The 19,408-nt window shown below is 41.7% G+C and overlaps 1 protein-coding gene across 1 annotated transcript in view; it reads left to right on the plus strand.

Annotated features, from left to right (window-relative positions):
* Positions 1 to 19,408, plus strand: part of LOC132817331 (low-density lipoprotein receptor-related protein 1-like) — a 1,680,787-nt gene that overhangs the window by 1,047,858 nt on the left and 613,521 nt on the right. Inside the window, exon 32 of the mRNA XM_060827740.1 lies at positions 1,092 to 1,186. Within this exon, the coding sequence (XP_060683723.1) occupies positions 1,092 to 1,186 (95 nt within the window). The remainder of the gene's footprint in view (positions 1 to 1,091; positions 1,187 to 19,408) is intronic.

Genomic DNA, 19,408 nt, shown 5'->3' on the forward strand with positions numbered 1-19,408 from the left:
CTCCACCATCACCCTCTTGTCTTCTACCTTTGAGTCCGTTCTGTATCCAAATGGCTAGTTGGCCCTCTATTCCGTGAGATTCTCCTATGCTCTTAAACACTGACACAATCTCATTTCTATAAATTTGCAGCATTCCCAACAAAAAAAAGTCTATAGTAATACCAACATCCTGAGAATCAAATGTTGCAGAATCAATATCAAGACCAGAGTTTTATTGCGCATCCTTAATTATCCTTGAAGTACCTATTGGCCTTCTTGGACTTAGGAGATCCAAGGACTAGGCTGCTGTTCGATCAAAAATGATGGTTCATTGTCTCAGCAGCCTTGCAAAAAGATATTACGTACATTCAAGTTGGGATACTGTGTAAATTAATGTGATAATGGGTAGATTATTAAAATTTCCCTCACTTTCCTTCCATCTGGTGTAGAGTACACATTGCTGTTAGGTGCTGAAAATAAAAGAAAATTAAAAATGGTTGCCCAATTTAGTCAATGCACTTAATATTATAAAATCCCTACATGCAGAAGCAGACCATTCAGTCCATCAAGCCCACACAAACCCTCTTAAGAGCATCCCACTCAGATCCATCCTGCTACAATTCCCTTGGCCAATCTGCCTGCCTGCACATCTCTGGATATTTACCATCACTAATCCACCTAAACTGCCCTTCTTTGGACTGTGGGTGAAAACCACAACACCAAGAGCAAACCCAAGAAAACAGATGGAGAACCTGCAACTCCATACAAATAGTCACCAAAGGGAGGATTCAAACCTGAGTCTTTGTCACTGAGAGACAGCAATGCTGACCACTCAGCCACTGTGCACCCAATATCTTGGAGAAGTTGTCTTTGTTGTCAATGGTAATAGCAAATAGTTTGTTTCATTTGCCCAAAATCAGCTACTACCAAAGATAAATGGATGGTGTAAGTGGTTGAGCTAGAATTATAAATTAATCTGAAAACACCTTTGGGATGATGAAGTGCAAATCTTAAAAGCATTTCAAGAGTTTATAATATGTAACATTTCTTATGCTATTTGTGTGACTAATTGTAAACTTTAATTAATAGATGCATTCCTTTCTCCAATACAGCAAGCTCTATTGGACTGATGGGAACAATATCAGTGCAGCAAACATGGATGGCAATAACATGAAGAATCTTTTTTCAAATCAAAGAGAGCCTGTTGGTAATTCAAACATTTACTTTTTTTTAATTACTGCACTGGCGATAGTGGGCTATGTAACTATGGTAACAAAATTACTTTTTAATGGTTTCGTTTATTAAATTATTGAGCCTTCTGAGTCTGTAATTGCTTATGGAATATACATAATAATCGTGAGTTAAAAATAATATATTTTCAAACAACATTTGCGGCAATCAGGAGTTTCAGTTACAAAATAACACTGACTATAAAGATTTTTGGAGCTTTAATAACAACATTATTGTCTTGAAACACAGGCAATTAGTTTGAAGAGGGATAAGGCATAGAAGCTGTTTTTTTTGTCAGGATCAATATCATGAATACTGTATTCTATAAAGATACTGTGATAATGACTGGGTGAATAATTTATGCAGTAATGGATTCCTTTTATATTACAGCTTTAATTGCTAGGAATATTTTTATCCTTTAAACATGTGTTTATTTCTTTGAGGAGGATCTGTGGATAATAGTGAAGTATTGGATCTTGTCTTTCTATTGATGCTGTCTAACATAACAAACTGATTCATCCTTTGTATGGCAGAAGCTAAATGACAAAATATTAGGGTGCATTGAAATATCACTGGAAGCTGGACATAAAACATTGTAATTTTGTGAGGAGTTATTAGATTGGGATCTCACAATTGGTATCATTGTGGGTGTTTACTGACTTGTTGTAGCCTACTCACCTCTGATTCCGAAAGTCACGGATTCAAGCCCCTGAGAATGAAACACAAAGTCTTGGCTTCTGTTCTGATGTTGAAGAGAATTTTTCAGATCAGACACTAAACAAATAAATGAAAAAAATCCCCATGACAATATTTGAAGAAAAGCAGTGAATCTGGATGCAATGTTTTGGCCCATATTTATCCTTCAACCAACATCACTAGAAAACAGCAGGTGATTGGTTATTGTCACATTCTTGTTTCTGGGACTTTGCTGCATTCCAGTTGGCTTTGATTGTTCTTATGCTTAAACACTGACATATTGCATCAGATGTGAAGCGTTTTGTGATATTCTAAGGTTTCTTTGGCTGCTACTTTTATTCTACTGCTACCCTTTTGATGTCAGAGAATTTTAGCCTATCGGTATATAATTGTTGTCTTAATTTGGTAAATGATCATAAATTAACTGTGTAGGTATGTTGGTAATCAAAATATTATAATGCAAAGACACTTGGAGAGGCTAAAATCAATGTGCAGATAAAACTCAACATTCATTAATGAAAAATTTTGTGATTTATTGGAATAAGTGGAAATACAAGACACACATGAAATAACTGCAGGAGTTAACAAAGAGGGAAAGCAATTTTTTTTTGCTGATTATCATTAAATCACATAAATGCAGTGTCACAGTTGCACAGTGGTTAGCACTGCTGCCTCACAGCACCAGGGACCTGGGTTCAATTCCCGCCTCAGGTGACTGACTGTGTGGAGTTTGCACGTTCTCCCCGTGTCTGCGTGGGTTTCCTCCGGGTGCTCCGGTTTCCTCCCACAGTCCAAAGATGTGCGGGTCAGGTGAATTGGCCATGCTAAATTGCCCGTAGTGTTAGGTAAGGGGTATATGTAGGGGTATGGGTGGGTTGCACTTCGGCGGGTCGGTGTGGACTTGTTGGGCCAAAGGGCCTGTTTCCACACTGTAAGTAATCTAATACATGACATGCTGGAATGTAATGTTGACATATAGATAAAAAGAAATTTTCAAGTTTGTTCTAACCTTGGTGAGATTGCATTTGGAGCATTAATTTCAAGTTTATTGGGTGCCTCAGGATCAATGTTCTTCTGACTGATCTGGGAGGGATTGAACCTACACATAATCCCATTCTATAACCCAATAATTCAATTGGAACTTTAATAACAACATTATTGTCTTGAAACACAGGCAATTAGTTTGAAGAGGGACGATGCATAAAAGCTGTTTTTTTTGTCAGGATCAATATCGTGAATACTTTATTCTATAAAGAATACTTTATTCTCACAACTGGCAGCCAATTGGATGACCACCATGCTGTGGACTTTTGCTTTCAGTAAGAAATTTTGTACCCGAAGAAACAATACTTATGTTAGCTCCCATAACATTATTATGTTACATGGGTAACATGGAACTGAAAGACTCAAGAGGCATTTCTTACGTCTTCTGGTACATACATTAGTCACAGGAATTTCAATGTCTGGATTGATACTAAACTATCCACTTATGAACAGCAGCAAACTCTTACATCAGTATGCCATGTTTTAATTGCTCCAGTTAAGAAGTCTGAAGCCTTTATACCCTCAGGGCACATAGGAGACAGCAAGGTCTGGAGATGCTGGAGATCAGAGTTGAGAGTGTGTCATTGGAAAAGCACAGCAGGTCAAGCAGCATCCGAGGAGCAGGAGAAACTAATTTTGGGCATAAGCCCTTCATCACAAATGAGGCTTGTGGGCCGGGGTGGTGAGAAGGGATAGGGCTGGGGGCGGGTGTGGGGAGGTAGCTGGGAATGCGATAGGTAGATGAAGGTGGGGGTGAAGATGATAGGTCGGAAAGGAGGTTGGAGCGGAGCGATGGGAAAGGCGATGGACAGGTCAAGAGGGCGGTGTCGAGTTTGAGACTTGAATGGGGGGGGGTGAAGGGAACTGAGAAAACTGATGAAATCCACATTGATCCCATGTGATTGCAGGGTCCCAAGGTGTAAGATGAGGATTCAGGTGGCCTCGGGTGTTTCAGGTTTGTCAATAGAGGCGGTCCAGGATCTGCATGTCCTTGGCAGAGTGGGAGGGGGGGTTGAAGTGTTCAGCCACGGGGTGGTGGGGTTAGTGGTGCAGATGTTCCAAAGGCAATCTCTGAAACGATCTGCAAGTTGCCGTCCTGTCTCTCTGATGTAGAGATCACATCGGGTGCAACAGATACAGTAGATAACATTGGTGGAAATGCAAGTAAATTTCTGTCATAAGTACAGATCCTTTGGGGCCTTGGACAGAGGTGAGGAGAGAAGTGTGGGCGCAGGTTTTGCACTTCCTGCTGTGGCAGGGAAGGTGCCGGGAGTGGATGTGGGGTAGTGGGAGGCATGGATCTGACGAGGAAGTCACAAAGGGAATGGTCTGTACGGACCACTGATTGGGGTAGGGAGGGAAATATGTCCTGAGTGGTGGGGTCCGTTTGGAGGTGGCAGAAGATGATGTGATGTATACAAGGTTGGTGGGCTGGAAGGCGAGGACCAGGGAGTTCTGTCCTTGTTGAATTGGGAGGGAAGGGGTTCAATGGTGGAGGTGCAGGAAGTGGAGGAGATACGCCTTCCACCCCACCAACCTTTGTATACATATCTCTGCATCATCCTCCACCACTTTCGCTACCTCCAAATGGACCACCATCAGAGACATATTTCCCTCCCTACCACTATCAGCGTTCCGTAGAGACCATACCCTCCTCGACCCCTTGCCCCCAGCAGCCCAAATCCCACTCCTGGCACCTTCCCCTACCACCACAGTAAGTGCAAAACCTGTGCCCACACCTTCCCCCTCACTTTCGTCCAAGGCCCCAAAGGATTTTTCTACATCTGACAGAAATTTACCTGCACCTCCACCAGTCATCTATTGTAACCATTGCACACGATGTGGTCTTCTCTATATCAGGGAGACAGGATGCCAACTTGTGGGTCATTTCAGAGAACACCTGGAGGACACCTGCACCAACAAAACCCACTGGCCCGTGGCTGAACACTTCCAACTCCCTACGCACTCTGCCAAGGACATGCAGGTTCTGGGCCTCCTCCATTGCAAAATCTAACCACCCAACGTCTGGAGGAAGAATGCCTCATCTTCTGCCTTAGGACCCTGCAACCACACAGGATTAATGTGGATTTCACCAGTTCCTCAGTTTTCCTTTCCCATCCCCACCCTCACCCCCCCATTATCCCATTCCCAAGCCTCAAACTTGACACCGCCCTCTTGACCTGCCCATCACCTTTCCCATCTCTCTGCTTCAACTTCCTCTCCGTTCTATCACCTTCTCCCCCCCCACTTCATCTACCTTCCCCTCAATCCTACCTTCCTCCCATTTATCTCTCAGCCCCCTGACCCACAAGCCTCATTCCTGATGAAAGGCTTATGCCTGAAACATCGATTCTCCTGTTCCTTGGATTTTGCCTGACTGGAATCATTACCCCTTGCATAAAATATCAGCCTTTGCTACTTAATTTAAGCCTGATTTCCTTGTTGAATAATTGTAACACATGATGAATTATTACTTGATAATAAATCTTTTCAGGATTATGGTCATCATAATCTCCTGTGCATTCCAACTGAAAATAATAGCTATACAAATACTAAAATAATTTCAGTTGGAATAAGTATATGTTCCCACACATGTTGTTTTCAAAGAAATAATTTTTTCAGCTGAACCCACTAGTACAGGGAAGCTAGCATGAACGTTCATTCAATTTTGAGATAAATAAAAGGATTTGCAATTCAGTCTTTGGATTCCAAATAGTCTGCTCGACATAATTTAGAGGGCAAAGGCTGGTGTTTAAGATCAATTTTTAAAATTTGACCTCATATGCTGTTCTGAAAAATAATCCAGTTGTTATATGTCACAGTGCATTATTAGTTTTTTTGTGAATAATTTACTGTTTCCTCAAAGAAGCTGAGATTAATCAAAACATGAAACTCTGAATGAAGCAAGCTTTTGATTAAAAAAAAGTTTGGACCTTTGATAAATTTTTTAAGAAACATATTTATGATGTTTCTAGAAGCAGAAGGTACATGCTGATAAAAATCAGATAAATTTATACACTTTTCATGATCTGTCTGTGATATTTCCTGTACTGCTTTTGATGTTGCTCCTGTATGAATCAGCCCTCTAACCTTTCAACAAGATGCTTTTCCTTTACTAAAGGAAGAACATGTTGACTGATGGAGAAGACATGTAGTTGTGAACTTAAAGGGAACAAACAGCGACAGTGCAGCTCTTCAAAACCTTCAATCATAATATAAGGGGATGCTAGCCTCATTAATTCATAATAAAAAACTCTCACTTCAACTTGATTCTGGTTGTTTCCAAAAATCGATGCAAATGTGAAGAAGCAAATTTTAGGAAGGGCTCAAAATGCTACATATCAATAGCTCTAAAATCCTCCAAACCTCACCCGGTACTTGCACCTTTCCCTTGTTTTGCTCCTGTTTTCCTTCATCTCCTCTCCCATTCATCTCATCCAGAAAAAAATCAACTCTTATTCTAATTGAAATCAACTTGTTTTCTAGTCTTCATTTTGGCTGCTATTTTTAATAGTCCTCTTGCTGAAAGTGTTGTCACCTCCTTTAAATGCATTATCGTTTGCCTGAATCCTATTGTCAATTCTCCATTGTCCATGCAAACTATGGTAAAAACAATGACTGCAGATGCTGGAAACCAGATTCTGGATCAGTGATGCTGGAAGAGCACAGCAGTTCAGGCAGCATCCAACGAGCAGCAAAATCGACGTTTCGGGCAAAAGCCCTTCATCAGGAATAAAGGCAGTGAGCTGGAAGCATGGAGAGATATGATAGAGGGGGGTGGTGTGGGGAGAGAGTAGCATAGAGTACAATGGGTGAGTGGGGGAGGAGAGGAAGGTGATAGGTCAAGGAGGAGAGGGTGGAGTGGATAGGTGGAAAAGTAGATAGGCAGGTTGGACCAGTCTGGACAAGTCATGGGGACAGTGCTGAGCTGGAAATTTGAAACTAGGATGAGGTGGGGGAAGGGGAAATGAGGAAGCTGTTGAAGTCCACATTGATGCCCTGGGGTTGAAGTGTTCCGAGGCGGAAGATGAGGCGTTCTTCCTCCAGGCGTCTGGTGGTGAGGGAGCGGCGGTGAAGGAGGCCCAGGACCTCCATGTCCTCGGCAGAGTGGGAGGGGGAGTTGAAATGTTGGGCCACAGGGTGGTGTGGTTGATTGGTGCGGGTATCTCGGAGATGTTGCCTAAAGCGCTCTGCTAGGAGGTGCCCAGTCTCCCCAATGTAGAGGAGACCACATCGGGAGCAACGGATACAATAAATGATATTAATGGATGTGCAGGTAAAACTTTGATGGATGTGGAAGCTCCTTTAGGGCCTTGGATAGAGGTGAGGGAGGAGGTATGGGCACAGGTTTTACAGTTCCTGCGGTGGCAGGGGAAAGTGCCAGGATGGGAGGGTGGGGTCGTAGGGGGGCATGGACCTGACCAGGTAGTCACAGAGGGAACGGTCTTTGCGGAAGGTGGAAAGGGGTGGGGAGGGAAATAAATTCCTGGTGGTGGGGTCTTTTTGGAGGTGGCGGAAATGTCGGTGGATGATTTGGTTTATGCAAAAGGTTGGTAGGGTGGAAGGTGAGCACCAGGGGCGTTCTGTCCTTGTTACGGTTGGATGGGTGTGGTCTGAGGGCGGAGGTGCGGGATGTGGACGATATGCGTTGGAGGGCATCTTTAACCATGTGGGAAGGGAAATTGCGGTCTCTAAAGAAGGAGGCCATCTGGTGTGTTCTGTGGTGGAACTGGTCCTCCTGGGAGCAGATACGGCGGAGACGGAGGAATTGGGAATACGGGATGGCATTTTTGCAAGAGATAGGGTGGGAAGAGGTGTAATCCAGGTAGCTGTAGGAGTCGGTGGGTTTGTGAAAAATGTCAGTGTCAAGTTGGTCATCATTAATGGAGATGGAGAGGTTCAGGAAGGGGAGGGAGGAGTCACAGATGGTCCAGGTAAATTTAAGGTCAGGGTGGAATGTGTTGGTGAAGTTGATGAATTGTTCAACCTCCTCGCGGGAGCACGAGGTGGCGCCAATGCAGTCATCAATGTAGCGGAGGAAGAGGTGGGGAGTGGTGCCGGTGTAAATACGGAAGATCAACTGTTCTACGTAGCCAACAAAGAAACAGGCAAACCTGGGGTCCATACGTATGCCCATGGCTACCCCTTTGGTCTGGAGGAAATGGGAGGATTCAAGGGAGAAATTGTTAAGGGTGAGGACCAGTTCGGCCAAATGAATGAGAGTTCGGTGGAAGGGTACTGTTGGGGACATCTGGAGAGGAAAAAACGGAGGGCTTGGAGGCCCTGATCATGGCGGATGGAGGTGTAAAGGGATTGGATATCCATGGTGAAGATGAGGCGTTGTGGGCCGGGGAAACGGAACTCTTGGAGGAGGTGGAGGGCGTGGGTGGTGTCTCGAACGTATGTTAGGAGTTCCTGGACTAGGGGGGATAGGACAGTGTCGAGGTAGGTAGAGATGAGTTCAGTGGGGCAGGAGCTTGCTGAGACAATGGGTCGGCCAGGGTGGTTAGGCTTGTGGATCTTGGGAAGGAGGTAGAACTGGGCAGTGCGGGGTTCCCGGACTATGAGGTTGGAAGCTGTGGGTGGGAGATCTCCTGAGGTGATGAGGTTCTGTACGGTCTGGGAGATGATGGTTTGGTGATGGAGGGGGGGGGGTCATGGTCTAGGAGGCAGTAGGAAGAGGTGTCCTCAAGTTGGCGTTTAGCTTCAGCGGTGTAGATGTCAGTGCGCCAGACTACCACTGCACCCCCTTTATCCGCTTGCTTAATGGTGAGGTTGGGATTGGAGCAGAGGGATTGGAGGGCTGCGCGTTGTGAGGGTGAGAGTTTAGAGTGGGGGAGGAGGGTAGACAGGTTGAAGCGGTTAATGTCCCGGCGGCAGTTGGAAATGAAGAGGTCGAGGGCAGGTAGTAGGCCAGCGCGGGGTGTCCAGGTGGATGCAGTGTGTTGGAGGTGGGCAAAGGGGTCCTCGGAAGGTGGGCGGGAATCCTGATTGTGAAAGTAAGCTCGGAGGCGGAGGCGACGAAAGAATTGTTCGACGTCACGGTGTGTATTAAATTCATTGATGCAAACTATAGTCCCATTTCCAACTTCCTTTTCCTGTCAAAAGCCTTTGAATGCACCATCACCTCCTCTATACTTGGCCACCATTATTAGAATTCCAGGTTTGAATACCAAGAATCAGTTTTCCATGCCACCACAGTACCAATTTAGCTATTGTTAAAATCACAAAATGATATTCTTTCAAACTGTGACGAATGTTCATTATCTTTCCTTGTCCTTCTTTTTTCCTTTTCTCTTTCTTTTTTTCTTTTTTTTCTCCCACGGTGTGTATGTGCAGTTGTAAGACACAGTGAGAGACACAAGGTGCACAAATCTTTATTTAATTTCCACCGCCAGGAAGAAAGGAAACACCCGAGTGGCCAGTGACAAGCAGTGCCCTTCACATCAAAGGGCAATGCTGTGTGATCAAAACACAAGGGGAGGGAAGGGACTAAATCAAAATTGAGTTTCCTTGTCCTTCTTGACCTGTCTGTAGCCTTTGATGATTGGCCACTCCGTCCTACTCCAACATCTCTCATTTTCATCCACCAGCTTCCATTTTTGTCTGTCTAAAAATTGTGTTTCGTAAAAATTGCCTGATCACAAATTCTTTTATGTGACTTCAGACATTGCAAGTATTTCATGAGTTGAGTGACTAATGTTAAATCATAGTTAGAGACTAGACATACTTTTTCTGACTATTATTGCATGTATATTCAAAATTCTATAAGTTTTAAGATGTTCAAAATCAAGCAAATAAATTATTTGGATCAGAATTAGGTTTTTGTTATTTGAAATAGATAAGCTATGCAGGGACTCAAACCAAATGTACAAATCATAGTTAGATTATCACTGATAAAGGTTTTGTTGCTGCCTGTAACTTTTCCTCCGATATTGCCTAACTATCCAATCTTGGCTGGCTTCTCCTTCTCAGCCACATGCTGTCCCTTGGCAACATCACCCAAAATCACAGCTTTGATTTGTACATGCATATGGATGACAACCAGCTCTGTCTTATCACCATCATTCCTAGCTCCTGTACTATTATTAAATGACTAAATTGAATTGAAGTGAAGTGAATTTATTGTCACGTGTACCGAGACACAGTGAAAAGCTTTGTCTTGCGAGCAATACAGGCAGATCACATTGTTAAATAGCATAGATAAGTAAATAATAGATAATCAGTGGCAAAAACAAAAACACAGGTAGAAGCGAATGTTAAGAGTTTGTGACTCCATTCAGTATTCTAACAACAGTAGGGTAGAAACTTGTTACGAAACTGGCTGGTGTATGTGTTCAGGTTTCTGTACCTTCTCCCAGATGGTAGAGATCATAGAAAAACACTGCAAGGGTGGGATGGATCTTTGAGAATGCTGGTGGCCTTTCTTTGACAGCAGGCCTGGTAGATGGATTCTGTAGATGGGAGGTTGGCCTTTGTGATTGCCCAGGCTGAGATAACCACTCTGTGTAACCACCTTTGACCTTGAATGGTACAGATTGCTTGTCGAACATCCAAAAGTGGAAGAGAAGAAATTATTTTTTCTGATTAAACATTGGAAAACTGAAGCTCCACTACTAGCCACTAACTCCTTTGCTTCCTGGCAACTGCCAAAGTCTAAACCAAGCAGTTTGCTATCTAGAACAATCAATGAGCTTCAATGAGCTTTAACATTCTATGTGTGCCATTGTTAATGTAGTCCATGACATTGCCAGACTTTGTCCATGTCTCAGCTTATCAGGTACTGAAACTATTCCAATGGACTCATGGCTGGTCTGCCACATTCTGCCATCTCTAAACTCTGCTGGCCATGTCCCCACTTACACCAAGTAATTGTCATCTATCAGTCTTGCACTTGCTGACCCACATTAGCTCCCAGCCAAGATTCACACTGACTTAAAGAGTTGGACAGAAATTTAAAATCAATCTATGGCTTTACCTATCCCTATCTCTGATATACTTGCCAGGTCTAACAGCCCTCCAAGACATCTGTGCTCATCGAATTCTTCATTCTTGGGCAACACTGAATTTAATTGCTTCTCCTTTCGTGGTTATTCTTTTGCATCCCTGGGCCTTAAATCTTTTTTGAAACCTTTTGACGATCAATCTCTCTTTATTCATTTAAATGTTTCATAAAATTTATTGCTTTGACCAAGGTTTTGGTAAACTGCCTGTGTATCACTTTATACAATGGCCTATGGTCACCCAACCGTTAATCATGAAACCCAGGGAACGTTCTGGAAACCTGGGTTTGAATCTCTCCTGGCAATTGGTGGAATTTGAATTCAATACAAATCTGGAATTAAAAGTCTAATGATCACCGTGAAAACATTATTGATCATTGGGAAAAGCCTATCCGCTTCACTAATGGCCTGTCGGGTAGAAAAAGTGCCATTCATACCTTGTCTAGCCTACGTGTCACTCCAGACCCACAGCAATGTGGTTTATTCTCCACTGCCCACTGGACAATAAATGCCAGCGATGCCCAAATCCCATGAATGAATAAAAATGTGCTTTATTATGCTCCTGTGAATGTCTTATTACATTAAGGCTGCAATATCTAAGTTGATACGTTGTGCAGCGACTGTTATTCTGGAAAGTGTAGATCTGTTTAAATGAGAGGCAAATGTTTGCCAGGAACTACAAGAATGTCCTGCACAAAACCAATGTTTCAAGATCTAATATTACCAGCCTGCAACGGAATTCAAAATTCTTGTTCGTGTACCTTGACTTTAAAAGAATTTTGTGATTTTACCTGACAGACTGCTCTGGTTTTGCAAGTGACCCATAATTTAAATCAATTAGTTTTCTCTAAAGTCTGCTTCTTAACTTGAAATGTGTTTTATTACTTCAACAAAATAAACTAACCCAGGGTCTTAAACCCTGACAAGTGATTAATTTCTAGACCATCATCATTGACATGGCTCATATGAAAGCAGCTTTAATTCCTCCAATTACAGAGTGCACATTGCAAGTATTTTTCCACCATCAGTGCATTAAAAAAGAAAAAACTCAATCAGTCTGACAATATGTACAGAGAAAAGTTAAGTACGTACATCTTCAGATCAGAAATCATTGCTGTAGCAGCATGGACAGGAGTTGTGGATCAGACCCAGGTAATTGTGCATCAGATCCATGTAGAAGTCCCAACATTGTGGACTCTGCCTGAATTGCTCAGGAAGTTGAAACCTCTGGCAATTACCTGTTTTCTGAAATCCTCCAAAATGACCCCGTCTCTAAGTTAGAGTCATTGATTTCAAATTGTCTGATGACTTAACTTAGAGGTTACTCAGGAAACATTAAAGACTTAAAAGTCTACTCTAACTCGTGTGCAAGTATAAAACTGACACACCTCCCTGTCTGACTTCCCCAACCACAGATGCATGACAATTCTCCTTTTGACCTGACACTAAACCTAATATCCTTCTGGACATACCCTGCCCAACTACCCTCCATATGCCCATATCCAAGGTCACCTAACTTGATTCAATCTTCTGACTCCTTTCTGGATCCACTAGGCTGACACCAGAAGCCTGTCGGAGATCCGATAATCCCTGACCCAACACCTTCCTCCCTTCTGTTATCCCCCCCACTGATCTAACTCACTAACTGATCCTCCTCCCCGAATGCTTCTTTACCCAACCCATGCCAACTCCTCATCTGCCACCTTACCCACTTGCTGTTTCTGCCACTTTATCATTCTGCTGCTCTGTTAGCCTACCCACAAGACCACATAACTTAGGAGTAGAATTAGGCGATTCAGTCTATGAGTCTGTTCCATCATTCGAACGTGGCTGATAAATTTCTCAACCCCATTGTCCTGCATTCTCTTTGTAACCCTTAACACCCATTCTATTCAAGAACCCATCTATCCCTTTCTTAGGTGACTTGGTCTGTACAGCCTTCTGTGGTAATAAGTTCCACAGATACACCACCCTCTGACCAAAGGGATTTCTTCTCATCTCAGTTGTGCATGGTTGTCCTTTTGCTCTGAAGCTATGCCTTTGGGTCCTAAACTCTCCTACTAGTGGAAGTATTTTCACCACACAGTCCAAGCCTCCCAGTATGCTGTACGTACACCCACCTTCCACATGACCACCAATATCCCACTGCCCACATCCCATGCTTACCTATCAACCTGCCAACCGTCACCCTGTCCAATACTATATTGTCACCAGCCATTTTATGACCCAATATATCTGACCTCTGACAATTTCAACCATGATACAGTGCACAACTGCTACCTCAACCACCTAACTGTCACACTTTCCACCTATTAACTTGTCGTCCTACTCACTGTTATGCATGCAATTTCAGTCAAGCTGAAATGGTATAGCATCAATGAGGATACCACCTTTCTGGGCTAATGCAACAACAGAATTATTGCATTAATGTAACAATTTTCAGTTTGCTTGAACATGACCTAAATTATGACCGAGACCGTTATGCATTCATTAGTCCAAAATCTGTGTCCTTCCTGCTTCTGACAATGAGTCTGTTACATTAGATTAAATGCACAATAATAGCTCAATCAAGTAGGAACCATTCAGATCCAAAATAAAACACCCTACCTAACCCTGCACCCACCTGTCACCCTACTCCTTACCGGATTATCCTACAACCCTTACCCTTTTGCTTCAGTCATCCACACTCATTCTCCAGAAATTATTAATAAGACTAATGGTAAATACATAAGAAAAAAAATATACATTACAACAACATTAAATCTTTCTAATAAATTTAAAATAGACTTAAATTAATACCAATCAATAGAAATAACAATAACATTTTTAAAAGAACAAATTAAATGATTTTAAAGAAGCTGTTTATCACCTGCATTGTTTTAATCACATTTAGCTTTCTCTGTTGATCGCTGCTGCTCTTCACAGGCTATCCCAGATCATTGGGCATTTTTGGGGTTCGTGGGACATGACTTCACCTCATATGCACTGCACAAAACCAAGACAGTAGAAGCAGCCAGCATTGGCCAGACTTGATAGTCTAGCTTCAAAACACATGGAAACATCAATGGGCAATTTCTGATTTGATTACTTTCAGATGGATCTGTTTCAAGATTAATCACAAGTTCTCAACCATTACTTTAGATTAATTACCTTTCAACAGAATGGGTGTTAAATGAGAACCAACACGGGAAAATGGGGCAAGGCGGAGAGATCAAAAGGCAATGTTGGATTAATATGGAAGGCAAAAGTGATTACACAAAAAAAGTGAAGATGGTGCAAGGTAAAAAGGGACAAACAAAGAAACAAAAGACATTTCTGGAGACTTTTTTTTCATGTTTGAACAAAAGATCAGATATGCAACGTTAGCTCCATTTCTGTCTCCACAGATTGATATGACTTGCCAGCATTAGTTCAGATTGCCAATATCAACTGTATTTGTTTTCATACCTGTCAGTGTAGCTGAGACAGAGTGTGCCTTTTCACAGACTTTTAATACTTTTGCTGGCATCAACTAATGCAGAAATGAAACGTGTCACAGATTAATATTAGCTTCTATGCAGGTTTGCATTAATCATGTTTCGATTCCTCCAATTAGGAGGAATGTCTTGTCGGTGTCTTACACATGTATATTTAGAAATAACTGCCATTTTTGGGCAGATTGTAGCAATTGAAAAAGTTAAATTGCTGCATAGGGAATAATAATAGAAGGTTGGTCTACTTATTAATGGTAAGGGAGGAATATTAATGGTGTGGGCTAGCTATTAATTGGATGCAGTTTTACTTTATTTTACAATCAATTCATTCTGCACTGACCTAAATGAGACTTAGCAGTAGTCTAACTATAAATTACATTGTGTCAGGCAAAACAATATGTAGAAATAAAATATTATTGCTGGAGTAGGGACTAATGCTCCAGAACTTGCTGCTTCCCAACCAAGCTGTTCCAGTACAATTGCAACACCAGCATTTACCCAACAATGTGGAATATTGCCCAGGTATGTGCTGTATGTAAAAAACAGGACAAATCCAACCTGGCCAATTACTGCCCCATCAGTCTGCTCTCACTCATCAGTAAAGTGATGGAAGATGTTATCAACAGTGCGATCAAAGAGCACCTGCTCAGCAATAACCTGCTCAGCTACGCCTAGTTTGGGTTATGTCAGGGCGTTCAGCTCCTAACCTCATTACAACTTTGGTTCAAACATAGACAAAAGAGCTGAATTCTAGAGGTGATGTGAGAGTGACAGCCCTTGACAGCAATGCTGCAATTGACTGATTGTGGCATCAAGGAGTCTGAGCAAAACTGGAATTATTGAGTATCAGAGAAAACTCTCTGGTGGTTGGAATCATACATGGCACGTGGGAAGATGGTTGTGGTTGTTGGAGGTCAGTCATCGCAGCTCCAGGACTTCTCTGCAAGAGTTCCTCAGGATAGTGTCCTTGACCCAACCACTTTCAGTTGCTTCATCAATGACCTTCTGTCCAACATAAAGTCACAAGTGGGGATGTTCACTGATGACTACAAATGCAACAAAATCTAGACAATATCCAGAATTGGTCTGACAACTGGCAAGTAACATTCATACCACGCAAATGCTAGGCAATGACTATCACCAATAAGAGACAATCTAACCACTGTCCTTTGACATTCAATGATGTCACCATCACTGAATTCCCCACAAACAACAACCTGGAGGTTATCATTGACCAGAAATTCATCTGAACTCACCACATGAACACAATGATGACAAGAGCAGATCAGAGGTGTGAAATACTGTGGCAAGTAACTCACTTTCTGACTCTCCAAAGCTTGTCCACCATCTACAACGCACAAGCTAGAAGTGTGATGGAATATTCCCCACTTGCCTTGATGATTGCAAGTCCAACAAAACTCAAGAATCTTGACACCTTCCCGGACAAAGCAGCCCACTTGACTTTCACCATATTCACAAGCATCCATTCCCTCCATCACCAGTGTTCTGTTGCAGCAGTGTGGAGTATCTGCAAGTTGCACTACAGAAGTTCACCAAAGATCCTCAAATAGTACCATCCAAACTGACAACCACATCCATCTAGAAGGACAAAGGCAGCAGATATTTGGGAATACCATGACCTTGAATTTCTCCTCCAAGCCACTCTCTAATTTGCTTGGAAATATCACACCATTCTTCAATGTCACTAGGTCACAAATCCTGAAATTCCATCCCAAATGGCATTATGGGTTAACTAACAGCTGGTGGACTGCAAGGGTTTAAGAAAGCAGGCCACAGCCATCCTCTCAAGTGCAATTAGAAATATGCAATAAATGCTGGCCAGTCAGCAATGCCCATATCCCACAAGTGAATTTTAAAAATCATACTTTAAAGTGAAAGAACTTATTCAAAGATTCCAAAAACATGCTTGAATATGAACAATCAATTTTGTGTGTATTCTAGTGCTAAAACTGGAAATAAGCTGAAGATTTGCCACATGGCGCATTTGATCTTGCCATTCAGTAATGCAACCCATCCTCAATTTGACAAATAAAAGGTGTCTCTAGTACAGACACTTGTAGTACATTGTGCAAATTGAAATGCAAGTGAGTTCCAGTTGCAGTATAATTCTGGCTAGTATACTGTGTTGAAAATTACAGTTCTTTTCATGTAAGGTTTAGGAAGTTATGTGATTTTAAGGCTCATTTTTCTGCAGTAGCTTCGCTGAATCTCACAAAAAAAACAAGCTAAGCATTATGATAATTTTAGGAATAAAATACAATACAATAATTATATTGTCAGTCCCAGATGTAATATCTGCACTTTATTTCAGAATTCCTTTTTTTTGGATTTGAACCCGTTTACAAAATTACAGGGAACTGTTATGATAATTAAAAATATTTTTCCTACAAAAGTGAAACCATTTCAAGTGTACTAATAGTACCCATTTAATATGATCATGAACTCTTTGTATTACAAATGGATAATTTGCAGTTCATAGAATACAAAAGTCCTGCAAGGCAATAATCCGATTGTTGGTCTTAGAAAATGTCAATCCTGTTAATGCATTGTGAACATTTATTTGTGAGATGAAAATGAGTGATTGATTTTGACAGCTTCAACATTTTTTTGCAATTTTTAATGATAAAGATTTCAATTTTACAAAGAGTAAAGTAAATGTCACTTTCACCAGGAGCGTTGGATTACCTTTAGTCTGTCTTAATATAAGAATGTTAATGCATTTGGACAAATAATCCAGATCCCCAGTCTAATATTCTGGGGACAGCAGCTGGAATTTAAATTCAATAAATAAATCTCCAATTATAATACAAAGGTAGACATCTGAAATCCTAAATTCTGTCCTAAAGCTGATTTTCCTCAGTTTCATAGTGGAGTGGCTCAGGGTGGGCAGTGGCTCAGAGTGGGCAGTGGTTCATGGGTACAGTCATTTCTTCTACAGCATGGTAGTTACATTCCTGTGCAGCCCCATGCAATACAAGAATTGTGCAATTCAAGTAGAACTTAAAGCGTTGACGATGCAATCGCGTTATAGCCTACACATATTTTAAAAGTTCACGCTTTAGGGATAGCGTCCCCATTCGTCAATCATGTTACAGCAAATTCACATTGGCGAAACACACATTAAAGCAGACCAACCTGTATGTGGGACATTGAAATGATCAGCTGTCCCCATTCAGCTTGAATTCTGGGAGCTCCTCATGTCTGAAATTCAGATTAAAGTGATTATACCATGTAAGAACATACTTGTTCTCAGAATATTTCTATCGGATAACCAGGATACCGCATTAGAGAGTTGAGGTACCCTTTTGGATATGGTTTCAGGACACAATGAGGTAGTGGTCAAGTATAATTTGCAAGGTCAGGTACTCATTAGATTATCACATAATTATGTATAAAAGATGAATACATTCTTTAAAATATCCAAATAGTCAAGATCTGTGAAGCCACATCAAGAATTGTCAAAGCCTTTTAAGTAGTATCGCAAAAACGGGGACTCATTAAAATGTTTGTTTAAATTATTGAGAGGGCCTTTCTGAATAGATTGTTGTCAGCAATGTAGAACATGACATCTAAACACAAAAACATAAAATTAGGAGCAGAGGCCATTCAATAAGATCAAGACTATTTTAATTGCAACCTCAAATCCAAATTTCTGTCAATCTTTCAATTGCTTACTTAAGAAGAATAATTTCATAAAATCCCATTCAGCCCAACAAGTCCACACTGACTCCACGAAGAACAGCCCAACCAGACTCATGCCCTACCCTATCTCTGTATTTCCTATGGCTAATCCACTTAGTCTGCACATCTTTGGACTGCAGCAGAAAACCAGAGAACCCAGAGGAAACCCACACTGATATGGGGAGCATGTGTGCGCTGCAATAGAACCCGCCTTACAGTATGTGTGAGGCAGCAGTTCTAACCACTGACACACCATGTCACCCCCAAATTACAACAAACGGAACTTTATGTTTCTTCCTGTGTGCATGGTTACTAGGTATTGTTGTGATCAAAATTGATGTTATTGTTCAGCAAGTCAAATCCATGCCTAAAATCTGGCTTGATTGATTTATTTTTGTTTTGTTTTGCTTTTAACAAAACAGTTTCCTGGTGAAATATGTGCACTTAATGCTATATGTTTTGCTTTAGCCAGAAAACACAAAAGCTTAGTAACAAAAGAAACTAAGATAAGATAGAGAAAACTAGACAATCCAATTATAACACAAACTCAAAGATTTTAAAATGTACAGTAGAAGTATAAAAAGACAAACTTACAATAAATGGTAAATAAGTCACACAGTCTACATTACAGTTTGCGTCAGCATGGGAAGTGAAGGGAGTAAGGATAATGGGTGGAAGCAGATGTTAATTTGGAGTTTTAAAAAATTCATTTGTGGGACATGGGCATCACTGGCTGGACAGCATTTATTACCAGTCCCTACTTACCCTTGAGAAGGCGGTGGTGAGCTGCCTTCTTGTACCTTTGCACCCCACATGCTGTGGGCTGACTCACAATGCCCTTCGGGAGGGAATTCCAGAATTTTGACCCAGCAACACCCTGTCAATCATTTGAGAGTCAAGGGCATGCAGAGGGGGCATAGGGTGGCATAGAGGTTACTGAGTACTATGGAAGATGAGAGGTGACATTTTATAGCATGGGGATTTTGAGAGGTAGAGAGGAGTTATGTTTATATTTTATTTTACTTTCTTTTGATCCATGGATGCAATTCTGAAACACTGAGGCAGACTTTCTGCGTAGCCCATCCTGGGAACCAATAGGCAGCCTCAGCTTTTCCCAGATTGCTTTGACAGTATCAAAACCCTACCCGACCATCTAGATGGAAAATGGTGACTGTGAGCAGTCATTTTTTGGTTCACAGATTGTGTACTGCACTGTCATTGATGCAGCCAACTTGGGAATCAAATCTTGCCCCTTATCTCAGTTATTGGTGACCATGGCAA

The sequence above is a fragment of the Hemiscyllium ocellatum genome, chromosome 7 (assembly GCF_020745735.1).
Source record: "Hemiscyllium ocellatum isolate sHemOce1 chromosome 7, sHemOce1.pat.X.cur, whole genome shotgun sequence".
Taxonomy (NCBI): Eukaryota; Metazoa; Chordata; class Chondrichthyes; order Orectolobiformes; family Hemiscylliidae; genus Hemiscyllium; species Hemiscyllium ocellatum.